This window comes from Rhinichthys klamathensis, unplaced genomic scaffold (genome assembly GCF_029890125.1).
Source record: "Rhinichthys klamathensis goyatoka isolate OS25496 unplaced genomic scaffold, OSU_Roscu_1.1 h1tg000055l_1, whole genome shotgun sequence".
Classification (NCBI taxonomy): domain Eukaryota; kingdom Metazoa; phylum Chordata; class Actinopteri; order Cypriniformes; family Leuciscidae; genus Rhinichthys; species Rhinichthys klamathensis.
Genome location: NW_026606600.1, coordinates 1,002,763 through 1,017,757, shown reverse-complemented (window position 1 = coordinate 1,017,757; position 14,995 = coordinate 1,002,763). Strand labels below are relative to the sequence as shown.

The 14,995-nt window shown below is 40.7% G+C and overlaps 1 protein-coding gene across 2 annotated transcripts in view; it reads left to right on the top strand.

The window, feature by feature from the left end:
- malrd1 (MAM and LDL receptor class A domain containing 1) overlaps positions 1-14,995 on the top strand; it is a 72,605-nt gene that overhangs the window by 28,860 nt on the left and 28,750 nt on the right. For both annotated transcript variants that reach the window (XM_056248435.1, XM_056248434.1), the window contains exons 8-15: positions 3,673-3,778; positions 4,035-4,402; positions 4,506-4,939; positions 8,793-8,880; positions 8,997-9,176; positions 10,183-10,342; positions 10,472-10,628; positions 10,818-10,928. In XM_056248435.1, the coding sequence (XP_056104410.1) occupies positions 3,673-3,778; positions 4,035-4,402; positions 4,506-4,939; positions 8,793-8,880; positions 8,997-9,176; positions 10,183-10,342; positions 10,472-10,628; positions 10,818-10,928 (1,604 nt within the window). The remainder of the gene's footprint in view (positions 1-3,672; positions 3,779-4,034; positions 4,403-4,505; positions 4,940-8,792; positions 8,881-8,996; positions 9,177-10,182; positions 10,343-10,471; positions 10,629-10,817; positions 10,929-14,995) is intronic.

The following is a 14,995-nucleotide window of genomic DNA, read 5'->3' as shown; positions in this document are numbered from 1 at the left end:
ACAGGCCGCACTTCTGCTGAGAAGGTTATTTGAATAATGTCCATAGACTACATAAATCCAAAATTGGTGACGAGCTGCATTTCTTTCAGTCTCAGCAAAAAAAATTCCTATTGCTTTCACATTGCCACCGGGACTGTTAAGCTGTATTGCCGTTTTGTTCAACGGAGGGCGCTGTGGCAGACTTTGGTAAGTGTCATTGGACATAATCGTGATGTCAGCCCCCGTGTCGATTTTAAAGGTTACTGTTTTACCACACACAGGAATACTCACCAGCCAGTCAGACTCTGAATCACTTTTCTCAATACTGCCCAGAAAGTATGCTTCACAGTCATCATTATCGCTGTATCGCACTTGTACAGCTCTCACAGCCTTGCTTTGGCAGACCGCAGCAAAGTGCCCGAGTTTACTGCATTTACGGCATTGCTTATTATATGCGGGGCAGTCACGTGGCCCATGACATCTATTGCAACGTGAACACAGTTTATCTTCTGTTTGTTTATCCCCGTGCTGTCCCTTCTTGTTTATTCTCTTACCAGTATCGCGGTGTTTACCTCTATGCCGCTGCTGCAACGCTGCCACTTCAACGGACATCGCCACTGCCGAATTTTGCGTTTTTACGAGCTCTGCCTGTCGTGCCATCTGCACTGCTCTCTCAAGTGTCAAATCACTTTCCATCTGAAGTCTTTGTGACACACCACGGTCGGCTATTCCAATAACCAGTCTGTCGCGAATGTGTTTGTCTCTCTGTGTTCCAAATTCACAACGCTCCGCCAGCTCATACAGTCCTCTAACAAAAGCTTCGACTGATTCACCGGTCTTTTGCGACCGTTGGTGAAAGAATGCACGTTCATGTATTATATTTCTGCGTGGTATGAAGTGTTCATTAAACTTGTCCACTACCTGCTGATAATCGCTGGAATGGGCGGCCTCCGCGAACCGAAACGAGGCGAATATTGTCTCTGCCTCCATCCCCATAGCGTATAGCAGTGAGTTTACTTGAACGCCACCGTCCTCTTTATCCAACTTTGTAGCAATCCGAAATCGCGCGAAGCGTTGGATCCACAGAGGCCATGTAGAGGGCTGGCTAAAATCGAACGATTCTGGAGCTTGGAACAACGACATCCCTTTTAGTTTGGTTAGCGGGTACGACGAACTTCTGACACCATGTCACATATACGCTCACACCAGGTATATGTTCTATTATGATTTATTGAGAGCAACAGCTCACTCAACACCATGTGCAATTCTCGCAGTATTCATCTGACAACACCCTCACCACTTGCGTCGCACACATTACGTCATACACTCCCCAAAGCCTTATGGGTAATGTAGTATTAACATCCCAACACAATACCCACGTGACTAATTTTATTTACTGTTATTTACTAGGTTACCACCGCCATCCGCTCAAACTACTTGATGGAAACGCACCAAATTCGCATTTGTTTGTTTTTTGTTTTTTTGCAAACTTTGAAAAGATTCACTTCACGTTTGGATGGAAACCCAGCTTATACTGTATCGTGATTTGATTTAAATGTAGGATAGGCAATTTTTGGACAGACTAGCCATAGCGAGCTTTGAAAGCATCCCACCCTCCCTTCAGAGCGAACATGAATGCACACAGCAGGGAGCAAACAAAAGTGTCAGGAGAGACGGCATTAAACTACCTCATGTTCAAAGGACATAACATTTCAATAATAATGAACATAATGTAGCAAATTAGCTTAAAAGGAAAATATTATTAATAAATAATAACTTGGATCAGTTAATCGGATTAACTTGATGTAGTTAAACTAATATTACCATCAATTAGTCAGTTCGTCCAGCAAACTCTCACTATTGATTACTTTAATTCTAAGAAATGTTCATTTCTGGGTAAGGGAAATAACTTTCTTAATGTACAGTAGTCTACTACTCAAGAATCGTTTAAGTGACATTAATATGCAGAATCAGAATCAGGGAACTTTTTTTTATTAACTAAAAGTTAACTAAAGTTTTATTAACTTAATCACGAACACATAACTACAATCTAAACAAACACATACACACAAATCAATCACTCATGGGAAATGAAAAAAGTGAAAGTAAATGACCAGATCAGAAAAAAGGGGATGAAGCTATGAAAAGAGTCATTTAACCATCTGAAAAGAACCATCAGTTTCTTATGTCAAAGCATGTTCATTCACAGCAAGGTTTATCTATGAATTAATGTGGGGGAAAAGTCGGTCTTATGGACATTAGGTGTCTTGACATAAAGGAATGTAGTGAGAGTACCTCTCCTTGCATTCTTCTGGGGGAGGGGGTCATAAAACCATTTGCTGGTATGTTAGCCAGAGGTTTTTGGTGGTTTGTCACACACTTTTATACACAGTTTGCTTGTTGGTTGTGGAGTTTTAAGGATTATGTTAAATATAAGAGGTAACTGTGCGTGTCTGTTCGGTTCAGCCATTACAATGAACAACTTAAGAGCACTAACCGGTACCACCTGACTGCTTAAGATTGATTTTAGACGTTGCCGTGATTGCCATTGAAACTTATTGTCATTGAAATTCAAGTCATGAACCGCCCTGATCCGACACGGGTTTCCATCTCTTCCTAATTACAGTAGTTATGGCGTGAACGCAGCATAAGCTTGTTGTTTTGGTTCAGGAGGAACTTTAAAAGGTGGCTACTGTTTCGGTTGCGGTGCTCGGTGACTGACGTCTGTCTAAATCTGCATATCATGAAACGCGCTTATGATGTGTGTGATGCCTGCGTGAGCAAGGTGCGTGGAGGTATATCTGTAAATGCATACATTGACAGGCAGGTAGGACATCGTATTGTTGCATTTGGACCGAATGCAATGATTGGACTGACATTTCATGGTCCTACATCTTCCACAGATGATATAATGTATATATATATTAGGGCTGTCAAATGATTAATCACAATTAATCACATTTTTTTTACATAATATATGTGGGTGCACTGTGTATAATTATTTTGTATATATATAAATACACACACATGCATGTATATTTAAGAAAAAAAAATATTTATATATATAAAATATATACAGTATATACATGAAAATATTTCTTATTTATATATATAAAATAATTATACACAGTGCACCCACATATATTATGTAAAAAAAACTTTTATTTTGGATGTGATTAATCACGATTAATCATTTGACAGCCCTAATATATATATATATATATATATATATATATACACATATAAATACATTTAGAATGTATTCGATAACTTAATGATTGCTGTCAGGATGTGAAGAGACTTTCAACCAGCACAACAAAAAAATGTTTCTGGAACAAATCACCTACCCTGCCTTTAAGTGTACTGACCTGCTTTTTATTTATTCATCAAAAATGTGACAAATTCCGTGAAATTTCACATTATACAGTAAATTCTGTTTTTATGACTGGCGGAAGTCATAGGGCCCTACTTTACGTAGTTTGCTATAGCACTGAAACATCTTTTGTAACATCCCATTTAAATGATAATTTTATCTACACATCATCTGGGAGTGTAAACTGTGTCTGAATTCGTTTAGTTAATTTCAATTGTAGTGTTTTACAAAAGGTAAAATAGTGCTGCTTTGTGTGCTCCTGTACATAATTGTGGACTGCCTCAGGGTGATGTTCAAATGACTTTTTCTCTCCCTTCAAGGCCACTTCATGTTTATTTTCAAGAAGAGCAGCAGGTTTTCCCAGCAGGCTTTGCTGCGCAGTCCTACATTCCAGCAAGCAAGTTCAGATTGTGTCATGACCTTCTGGTAAGGGATGAAGAATTTGCCAAGTGACCTTACCTGTTTCTAAGCTTGGTGAAATATATGAATTATAAATGAATCAAAATAATATTCGAATTTTAAAATGTATGTTAATATTATGTATTATGTATGTAATAAAATGTATGTTTATTTATACATATAAAAAAAACGGAATCAAACAATATTCTTAACTGCTTTACAATATAATTTCTTACATCAAGTGTTCAGATATTAATAGTAATGTCCATTGTTTTGCTTATAGGCACTATAATTCTGGCCATTCTGTTGGTGCTGCTGAAATGCACCTGCTGATAGACGGCTTAGACAGCATCACTTTACTTTGGCAAACACTGTACAACCAAGGTAACCAGTGGCACCCTATAACTGTGCAGATTGGCAGGCAGACCAGGTCTTTCTACATTTCAGTTGCAAAACTGAGCCTGGGCGTGTATGAGGGAGTCTCTGCCCTAGATGATATTATGTTCCATAACTGCTCATTGCCCGAGGCTGTGGAGATGTGCCCTACTCCGTATCACCATCACTGCCTCCTGAGCAAAGCATGTGTGAGCTTTTCTCTGATCTGTGACCTGATCGATGACTGTGGAGATGGAACAGACGAGGAAAACTGCTGTCAGTATTGGTAGAGCTTTAAATGGTCAATGAAGCAGTTTATTGTTTGACGTTAGCTCTTTTTAGTCAATCGGTTTACAAAGATCTTTTTTTCTCCAATCAGCCCCGGAGCTAATGTGTGACTTTGAGGAAGGCCTGTGTAGCTGGACTCAGGAACCAGAAGAGGATATGTTTGATTGGGCCCGTATCCAAGGACCCACTCCTACTTTCAACACAGGCCCTTGGAAGGACCACACACATGCCAATGCCGATGGCCACTTCCTTTATATCGAATCTTCAGACCCACAGAAGTTCAAAGACACTGCTGTTCTTATCAGTCGGCCTTTTCTTCCAACTCCTCGCCGAGGTCCTGAACCCAAACCACCATGCATTTTCAGATTTCACTATCACATGTTTGGCCAAAATGTGTTCCGTTTGGCTGTGTACATGCGCACAAGTAACAGTGGTCGGGGAAACTTGTTGTGGGTTCGCTATGGTGACCAAGGCAACTTCTGGCACAGGATGATACTGACGATCTACAGTGCCCACCACTTTCAGGTGAGTTATTGATCAGAATTATGGGTATTGAAGAGGATGGGTCCTACAGGGGCAATGGTGTCCTTGTGTGCTGAATCCTTTGATTGACTGGCACATTATGAAATAAATGTTTTTCTCCAAAACACGTTGGCCACAATTATTGGCACCCCTAGAATTTTTTACGAGTAAAATACCATTAATGTTTACCTTTTTTAGCACATCAGGGTGACCAGAAACATGAAATTGTCCAGCCATGACTTCTTGTTTCCCAGGAGTATAAATATGAGGAAACACAAAGGCCAAATTCCCTTAATCATCCATCACAATGAGTAAACCCAAAGAATATAGTTCTGATGTGCATCAAAAGATTGTTGAGCATCACAAAATAGAAAGTGGCTGTAAGAAAATAGCTAATCCCCATTTTGACCATCAGGGCAATAATTAAGAAGTTCCAATCAACTATAACTGTACGTTCACACCGCCGCCGACTTGAGCTTCCAAAGCGGCCAGAAGTCATTCATTTTCAATGGAAGCTGGCTTTTCTCAGCTGCAAGGAGCTTCAAATCCATCGGCGTTGCGTTTTGAGCGTCAATCAGAAAGTTGAAAGAAGCTCAACTTTATGGTAATGAGCTGTGACGCGGTTCAGCGGCAAGCAGCGGCAAAACGCCAGCAACCAATCGGAATATAGACATCCTTCACGCTGGCTGATTCCGGAGAAACATACAATGTAAACTTTCGTTCCTACCAAAACATTAGTTCCGAGAAAATGGAAGAGAAGCTAATAATCGCTGTTGCTGGGTTTCCTACAGGTTTCCTATCATTTATGACATGACATTGTTTGCTTATAGGGACCGCATGAGCGCAACTTTTATTTGAAATATTTACGAACGCTCGTTTTAAAGCGGGAATGCAATTCATTTGCTCACGGTGACACCGATTTGACCGCAAATAATAATAATAATAGCTAACTATTCTTTTTTTCCCGACCAAATGTGACCAAAACGGTTATAAAAATGCTGTCATTATAAAAGGTTTCTTCAATGTATTGCTTGTTTTTTTTCTGTTTATTACATTTCATGTTGTGATACTTCTATTCTCCCTGCAACGTCAGAGCATTCAAAGCACCAACAAGCTTCCCCGTAGTTTTTGACAAGCGTCCTTGACAGGGCGGCCAGAGCTCCTTTGACGTTCAAGTCGGCGGCGGTGTGAACGTACAGTAAAGATGTTAGGAATCTGCCAGGAAGAGGACATGTGTCTATATTGCCTTAATGGACGGTGAGGAGGACACTTTGAGTGGCCAAAGACTCTTCGAGGATCACAGATGGAGAATTGCAGAGACTAGTTGAGTCTTGGGGTCAGAAAGCCTATTAAAAAAAATCAAACAACCCCTACATCCCCACATGTTGTTTGGGAGGGTTTCAAGAAAAATCCTCCTTGCTGATCCAAAAACAAACTCCAGCATATTCAGTTGTCAGACACGACTGGAACTTCAAACGGCACAGGGTTCTGTGGTCAGATGAAACTAAAAAAAAAAAGAGTTTTTTGGCAGCAAACACACTAGATGGGTTTGGTGCACACAAGGATAAAAAGTACCCCATGTGTACAATTTAATAAACCGCTGGATCTTTAATGTTGGGGGCATATTTTTCTGCTGGAGGTTCTTGTTCAGATACATGGCATTGTGGATTCTATCAAATATCAACAGATAAAAAATCAAGAAATCTGCTAGAAAATATTATAATGGGCCGTGGTTGGATCTTACATCAGGACAAAGATCCAAAACAAACATCAAAATCAACACAATTTGTTACAAAGCACAAAATGAAGCTTCTGCCATGACCTTCCCAGTTCCCTGACCTGATGAGTGGAGTGACCTGAAGAGGAGAAGTGCCAGCATGGATCTGGGAATCTGGATAGATCCTGTATGGAGGAATGGTCTCTGATCTCTTTGTCAGGTGTTCTCCAAACTCATCAGGCATTATAGGACAAAACTCAGAGCTGTTATCTTGTCAAAAGGAGATTGCAAAAAGTATTTAATAAAAGGGTGCCAATAATTGTGGCCAACGTGTTTTGGAGAAAAACATTTATTTCATAATGTGATGTTGTGACGTACTTCCGCTGAAATGTCAGTCACCGCGAATACTTCCGTTAGCCCACGCGTCCACTTGTTCTGGTAGGTAGCTGCTACGCTAGTTGACTTGAAAAAGTCAAAGTTTAAATACCAGAGAGTGTCTGGTACAACTGCCGAACACTGCTGTGTGCCACAGTGCCAGGCATCTGGAAAGTACAATACTGTACAATACTTTTTTTTTACTTTTCCTGCCGATGAGGAGCTGAGGCGTAAGTGGATCATCGCTATCTGGAGGGACAAATTCACTGTAACACCTCACACCCGGGTGTGTAGCCGGCACTTCAAAACGGAAGACATCTTTGAACCAGCATCAGAAACAGGTTGACGGCTGTTAAAAAGGGTGCTGTTCCTGTGTTATTTGAGTGGAACACTTCCACCTACTCAGACCTAACCGTGACCTCTCCTGACTCCTTGTTTGAAACTGTGATTAACATAGAAGTTAGGGTATTGCATTTCAGAAACACAAAATATTTATGACGTTAATCTATCACTCTGCTAATGTTATTAACGTTGCTTCCTCACTGTGCTAACTTTGGCTAGTAAAGAGCCAAGGAGCTAGCATATGTATCATCGTTTGGTAAGCTCAAAACAGAGGCTTGTTAACTTACCTTCATAGTTGTATATATAGCTGGACACATACAATTTAAAACCTTTGTCTTTTTCGACGTTGGTGTCTTTGATGTGGCCTGGATGATCCGATGTACATCGTTTGCCGTTATCCTCGGCAGGTCCTGCAGTGATCGCGTAAAAAACGACATAGCTACAGCAAACGTTAACGTGAACCGTACTGAAGCTGGCTGAAGAGTCCGGAAGCATCAGAACGGAAGTCCGCGGCATTTAGGCTATTGACTGTAGGTCCACGCCCACTTCATCCAACACTCTTGATGTTCATAAATCTTCCAGTTACGACTCCGAGTGTGTAACCGCTTCAGACGATTCCGTGCGTGCAGGAAACCGAACAAATCATTGAAACTGATTCGCAAACCGATTTACACAGTTCTGCCAACTTGTTTGATGAAGTCTTTGAAGAGAATCGACTCAAAAGAGTGATTAATTTGTGAATTGAGCATCGCTCATGCCCCAGAAAAAGATACAGCGCGCTTGGAATAAACTATATAACAACATTGCATTAAACAAAAGTAACGATAGGAACGTCGCCCAACGTCTTTAGTAAATCCTGACAGTAGTTTTTACCATGAGAAGAGGGTTTGCTCAGGCACAAACTGTTAGTAAATCTGGCCCTTTGTGTGTTGATCTTAGACTCGCAACAGCTGAATTTGTTGTGGCTTATTAAATTAACTGGCAATATTGTGTGTAAAATGTAAGTTACTCAAAAATAACTTCCTGTTTATTGGACTGTTGTTGTATAAACGCAATATCAAATTGAACCATTATTGATTATCTGGAAGAACCGCACATGATTGTGAAAATTGTTAATTATAATGCCCTTATTATAAATGATAAAAATATAACATTATATTATGCAGCTGTTCTTATTAAGTGATCAGCTTGATCTTAATTTCTTTAACTTCATTTTCTTTTACCATCGCATGGTACATAAAGTCAATTTAAAAGGTCTATTACGTGATCTCTTCGTAGAAAGAAATTAAATTGACCAGGCATAACGAAATCATATTATTGATATTTCTACTGTTGTCTACTTATTTTTTGTTTTGCCATCCAAACAATGTGCAAGCTGCAAAATAAAGATACCCTCTTCTGTCTTCATTCATGCTAATACAGATTTTAGTGGAGGGGACTGTTGGTGATGATTTCAGAGGAGATATTGCCATAGATGATCTGTCTTTCCTCGGCTGTCAGCCATATGAAGGTGAAATAACAATGACATGCTTTTACTGGATAGTGTGATCATGGATCAGCGGTTGCACATTTCATGGTTTTAAGGTAAAATACTGTGTTTGTAATTATGTGTATATCCTTATATAGGTGAATTACCCTCAAAGGAGCCCAGTACCTCTGCCCCTCTGCCCACCTTGTCAGCAGCACCCCCTCATAGCTGCCCCCCTGACCAGTTTGTGTGCTCAACTGCAAGAGAGTGTGTGAGCCTCAATCAAGTGTGCGATTTCACACCCGACTGCTCCGATAGCTCTGATGAAGAGCATTGTGGTAGGGGTCTGTCTGTCTTTCTCTCTGTTTGTCCCAAAGTTTTGGGTCTTTGGGTTCTGAAACAAATGAACACTCACAATTAGTTTTACATTGTTACATAAGATTTTTTTTTTTTTTAAATGCTGTTCTTTTGATCTTTCTATTATTAGAAAAATGTATCACGGTTTCCACAAAAATATTATACAATAATATTAAGAAATGTTTCTTGAGGATCAAATCAGCATATTAGAATGATTTTTGAAGATTCATGTGACACCGAAGACTGGAGTTAATGATGCTGATTGCATCACAGGAATAAATTACATGTTAAAGTTATATTCAAATAGAAAACAGTTATTTTAAAATTGAGTAACATTTTACAATATTACTGTTTTTTTACTTTATTTTGGATCAAATTAATGCAGATTTGGTGAGCATAATGTTTTAAAAAACATTAAGGGGAGATTTATTAAACAGGGCAAATTAGTGTGAAAGGCTACATCGAAGCCACAATGACCAGCGCAATCTACCAGGTACCGTCTGGTTTAAAGGTTTAAAAATCCTGGAATGTTTTCATCAAAAACCTTAATTTCTTTTCGACTGAAGAAAGAAAGACATGGACATCTTGGATTACATGGGGGTGAGTAAATTATCAGCAAAAGTTTTTTTTTAAAGTGAACTAATCCTTTAAGACTTTTTTTGGGCGGTAAATAATGGCGCAAACACCAGTACATTGACGAGCGCAAACCTTAGTAAATCACCTTGCGTGATTCATTTAAATACACTCCTCCCATAAATTTTGTGTCTGAAAGGGAAACTCCTACAAATGCATATGCAATAAGGTCAGCCGCAAAAATAACTGTCCATGCCTTTTCAGCTCTAATTTTTCACTGTGTGTCTTTAGTAAATCCTGACAGTAGTTTTTTAACGCCAAAAGAGGGTTTGCGCTGACGCAAGCTGTTAGTAAAACTCGCCCTAAAAATCTTACTGACCCCAAACTTCTGATATTACTGTTCTCTGTTCTCAGTGAAGGAGTATTGTGATTTTGAAGGTGGCACGCTTTGTGGATGGTATTTAAATGGTCCAGCCGTTCCTGTTCCTCCACATGCCTTTTGCTGGCAGACAGGACAAGGGGAGAGTATTCACCAAGGAGAACAGAACCACAGACCTGCTAATGACCACACGCTGTGAGCAAAGACAGAACACCACCATTTGCTGGAATGTGTTTGTGCTTTTATTTATAAACGCATGGTCAGGTTTGCATGTATGTCAGTGTGTTTTCTGCTTTGTGTTTACTCATCTGTACTTTTTTGCAGTGGGTCTTCACAGGGTTGGTATATATTTGCGGACAGCTCCAATGGAGGATATGGTCACACCACCGATCTCTTGACTGCTCCCATCAAAATAACAGGACCCCAGTGCACTCTGGTGTTCTGGTACCACATGAGTGGTTTCACTGTTGGAACTCTGCAGGTACAATTATCTAGAAATTATGAATATTATTCTTATTCATTTTCTGCATAGGTAACCCAAGCCTAGAAAACATCAAACATATTATTGTGACAGAATAAATGCTTCATTTTGTCTAAAATGTTTGTTATGAAGTATTTTCCAGAGACCAATTATCAGTTTGTCAAAACAATCTCAATCTTATATGTGCAGGTCTTCATCAAATCAGGTACTGTCACACATGAAGTTTGGTCCCAAAATGGTAACCAAGGCAACAACTGGAGGAGGGGTGAGGTCTTCATAGGAATCCGTCATAACATACAGGTCAGTGTTTCTGAAATTGATGAATTTTTCAAAAGTTAGTTTAAATATACAGTATTTTCCCCTTTGGTTCTCCAATTATTAAGAATTGAACTTTTACTTAATAAAAACAGCATTGAATTTTTTTTATAATTTGATTCAGCAAGCATACATTAAACTGATTGTAAGGATCCACTGGAGGCAAGTTGTAGCGAGAGAACCCAAGTGCAGTTTATTCAAACAATAACATATAACAGGATCAAAACATAACATGAAACGACTCGGTTACTAATGTAACCTCGGTTCCCTGAGAGGAGGGAACGAGTATTGCGTAAGTAGCTTACGCTATGGGGAAAACTCCTTTTCTCGAGAAATATTGAAGTCTTTATGTAAAACGCATTGCAGCTGCACAGCATACAGCAATGAGCGAGGCAGCTCGGTCATTGGCTGTGCTGCGGCAACTGCACGAACCTATGACGGGGCGACTCTGAACCCGCTTCCAATGAGCGTGCTTCGCGCCCGCGCGCGTCAGAGCCCGCCAAGATGGGCGTGGCCAAGGGCTATATATTGGGCGCCCCGTCATCTGAGTTCTTTAGGTTCAATCGACTGAAGCGAACTGACCGAGCACAAGCACGGCAGCTTACGCAATACTCGTTCCCTGCTCTCAGGGAACCGAGGTTACGTTAGTAACCGAGTCGTTCCCTTTCGAGAGGTTCCTCCTTTTGCGTAAGTAGCTTACGCTATGGGAACACCATGTAAAATGCCGTGCGTGCTGACTTCGCTCTATTAAGCCGGAGGCAGATGCCTGAGCCTTTAAGCAAAGTAATTATCCAACGAGCCGGCCGAAGGCGGGCTTTATAAGGGACAATGTGGAACGGCCCAATGGGCGTCCAGAGAAACACACAAGCACATTTTTATGTACTGATATGCATGAAAAATCCTCTAAGTCAGTCAGAGACGGACCCTATAAGGGAGGAGATAATGCTCAGCATGTACACACTCCAGCCTATGCATAGCTTGACCGACAGTATGTTGGAGTGCAATGAGGGGACCTGTAGGTTATAAAACCTGATAAATGTTGACGGTGAGGCCCAGCCTGCTGCCGCACAAATATCTTGAATGGGTATCCCACTCGACCACGCCCACGAGGAGGCCATGCCTCTCGTAGAGTGAGCTCTGATGCCCAAGGGGCACTGAAGGCCCTTGGCTTCATAAGGCAGCGCTATAGCATCAACTATCCAGCGCGATATTCTCTGCTTTGAAACAGCGAGACCTTTGGTGCGGCCGCCAAAGCATACGAACAATTGCTCTGTCTGTCTGAACAGGGCAGAACGTTCCAAATATACTCTGAGCGCCCTGACCGGGCAGAGTAAATTAGCGTCGCTTTCGTCCGCAGGAGACGATAGCGCGGCCAAAGATATCACCTGTGCTCTGAAGGGTGTAGAGAGCACCGAATATACCCGTGTTTTGGCCTGAGGACAACTCTGCTGTCGTTAGGTCCAAACTCCAGGCAGGCAGCGCTTGATGACAGCGCGTGCAGGTCGCCGACTCTTTTGACCGAGGCGAGAGCCAGCAAGAGAGCAGTTTTGAGCGAGAGCTGTTTAAGGTGCACAGTTCGGAGGGGTTCGAACGGGGCACTTTTGAGTGCGTCCAGGACCGTGGCCAGGTCCCAGATCGGCACTGAAGGGGGGCGTGGGGGATTTATCCTCCTGGCGCCCCTCAGGAAACGAACAACTAGGTAGTTTTTCCCTAGTGTGCGTCCTTCTACGGGGTCGTGTGATGCCGCTATGGCAGCCACATATACTTTGAGCGTGGAGGGGGTGCGGCCTGCCTCCAACACAGGGTTCCCGCGGATCCTTAAAAAGTCTTAAAAAGTCTTAAATTAGATTTTTAAAATTTAAGGCCATAAAAAGTCTTATAAAGTCTTATTTTTACTTATGAAAGGTCTTAAATTTTAGATGACACTTTGACTTAGACATATCTAAAAGATTTCCAAATTAAAACTATCTAATTAGCGTACGTATTTTTATTTATTTATTATTCTATCTTTGTGGATTTGCTAGTTCACGTGACATTTCGCGTCACTCGCGAGTCGCCGCAGCATAACTGTCTCCTGCACGCGAGAGGAGAGAAAGAGAAGAAAGGTCTTAAATGTCAGTTCAGTTGTAAGTTCATTCTTTATGTGCGTATGGTGTGCGATGTCTATTGTCTATTATGATATTGTAATCATTGTTTTAACGATGTACGAGGCACTGCGAGCTGACATCGCATTTGTCTCGTGCTTTCACTGCGTGATGTGTGCAGTGTAACTGTTATGTCCCCAAATTAGTTTTTGTCTTATATTTATATCATATTTTGTTCTTATATTAGAATATCACATCAGCAAGAGTGCCGTTTTCCCATGCACAATTCCAAGCGTGATATTTATGTTGTACAACAGTTAAATTAACAATAAGTTAACATTGAGTTACTTTTTAGACACAATATTGTCAATATTGTTTGTTTTCCCTTTATTTCGCCGACTATAATTTCAAAATGAAACCGTAGCAGAGTCTCAATGCAACACAGCGATGATTTCTTGACTGAAATCCGCGTTTTGAACGAATCACTTGCTTCTTTCCCGAATGAATCAGCCGTTTGAACGAATCGGTTGAATGAATGACTCCCTCAACTCACTTACCGTACGTTCACACCGCCGCCGGCGAGAGCGGCAAAATTCGCTCTCGCCGCCCTGTCAGCGACGCCGTGGAAAGATTCGTGGACGCTCTGATGCTCTGACGTAAATCGAATGCTTGGTCTTTTTTAAAACTTTATTTAAAGGGGCCGCGAAGCAAACAAGCATGTCGATCGTTATGTTTGCAGAAAATTGATCGATGGAAAGAACTTAACAATTATAGTGACATGTTTGCTAACGAAATAAACAAATTAAAAGCCATTTGTTTGGTGTGGCTTTTGTGTTCATGGTTAAATGCTATTCTAATTTGCATTCCCGCTGAAAAACAAGCGTTCTAGCACGAATATCTTGCCTATAAATAGTGTTGCGCGCCTTCTTATGAAATTCAAATGATCAACCTCGCCTCTATTTTGCTTGGGAACTAATGTGGTCGGAACCTTTGTTACTTGACTGCGTTCTCTGGAATCCTCTCAAACGGAGCACATCTACATTCCGATTGGTTGCCGCCGGCTGCCGCCGAACCGCGTCATAGCTCATTTCCCTAAAGTTGAGCTGACTTCAACTTCTCCTCGCCGCTCCTCGCCGCTCTCACCGTCCAAGACGCGCCGCGCCGCCCTCGCCGGAGCTCGCCGCCGGCTCTCATTGAAAATGAATGACTTCCGGCCACTTTGACGCTCTCGCCGCCGGCGGTGTGAACGCACAGTTATTAAGACAGTGATTTGCCGCTGCGGTTTCATATTTAAAGTACCCTTTAAATAAAATGTTAAAATTAGAAATCATTTCATATTTAAATATTGAATATTGATTTAAAAATATATATCTCATAGCTTTATTTATGCAGTTGTAAATGGAGTGTAAATATATTAATGCCGCTTCTGTCACCTCTGCACTGCAAAGATGGATTTTGATTGAATGATCTAATTTGACTGGTAACAGTGGTGCTGTATGATTATTATATAATTAAGTATTATTGTATAATTACTGTATAATTTAATTTGAATGATAGTATTTGACATTAAAGGTGATGCATAACTCTAAATAAGTTTAGAAAAAATGTCCATATATAGGTGAAAATGCCCCTGAAAAAATCAATTTAAGGTGGCAAATATTGCCCCTTAATTAAAATATTAATTTCTGTCACTGCTGTGAACTGACCACTGCATAGAATATGAAAAATATGAATATCTTCGTGAGTCAGCTGTCAACAACAGACCTAAACCAGCCATGGCACCAGCACAAAAACACAATCAGTAAAATATCATCTAATTATTATCAACAAAACGTTGAAAATATCAAGATATTTTTTTGTCAATACTGCACAGCCCTAATGTATGGTATTAATTTTGATTTCTTCAGGTCTTAAAAAGGTCTTAAAAAGCCTTAAATTTGACTTTCAAAAGTGTGCAGGAACCCTGCA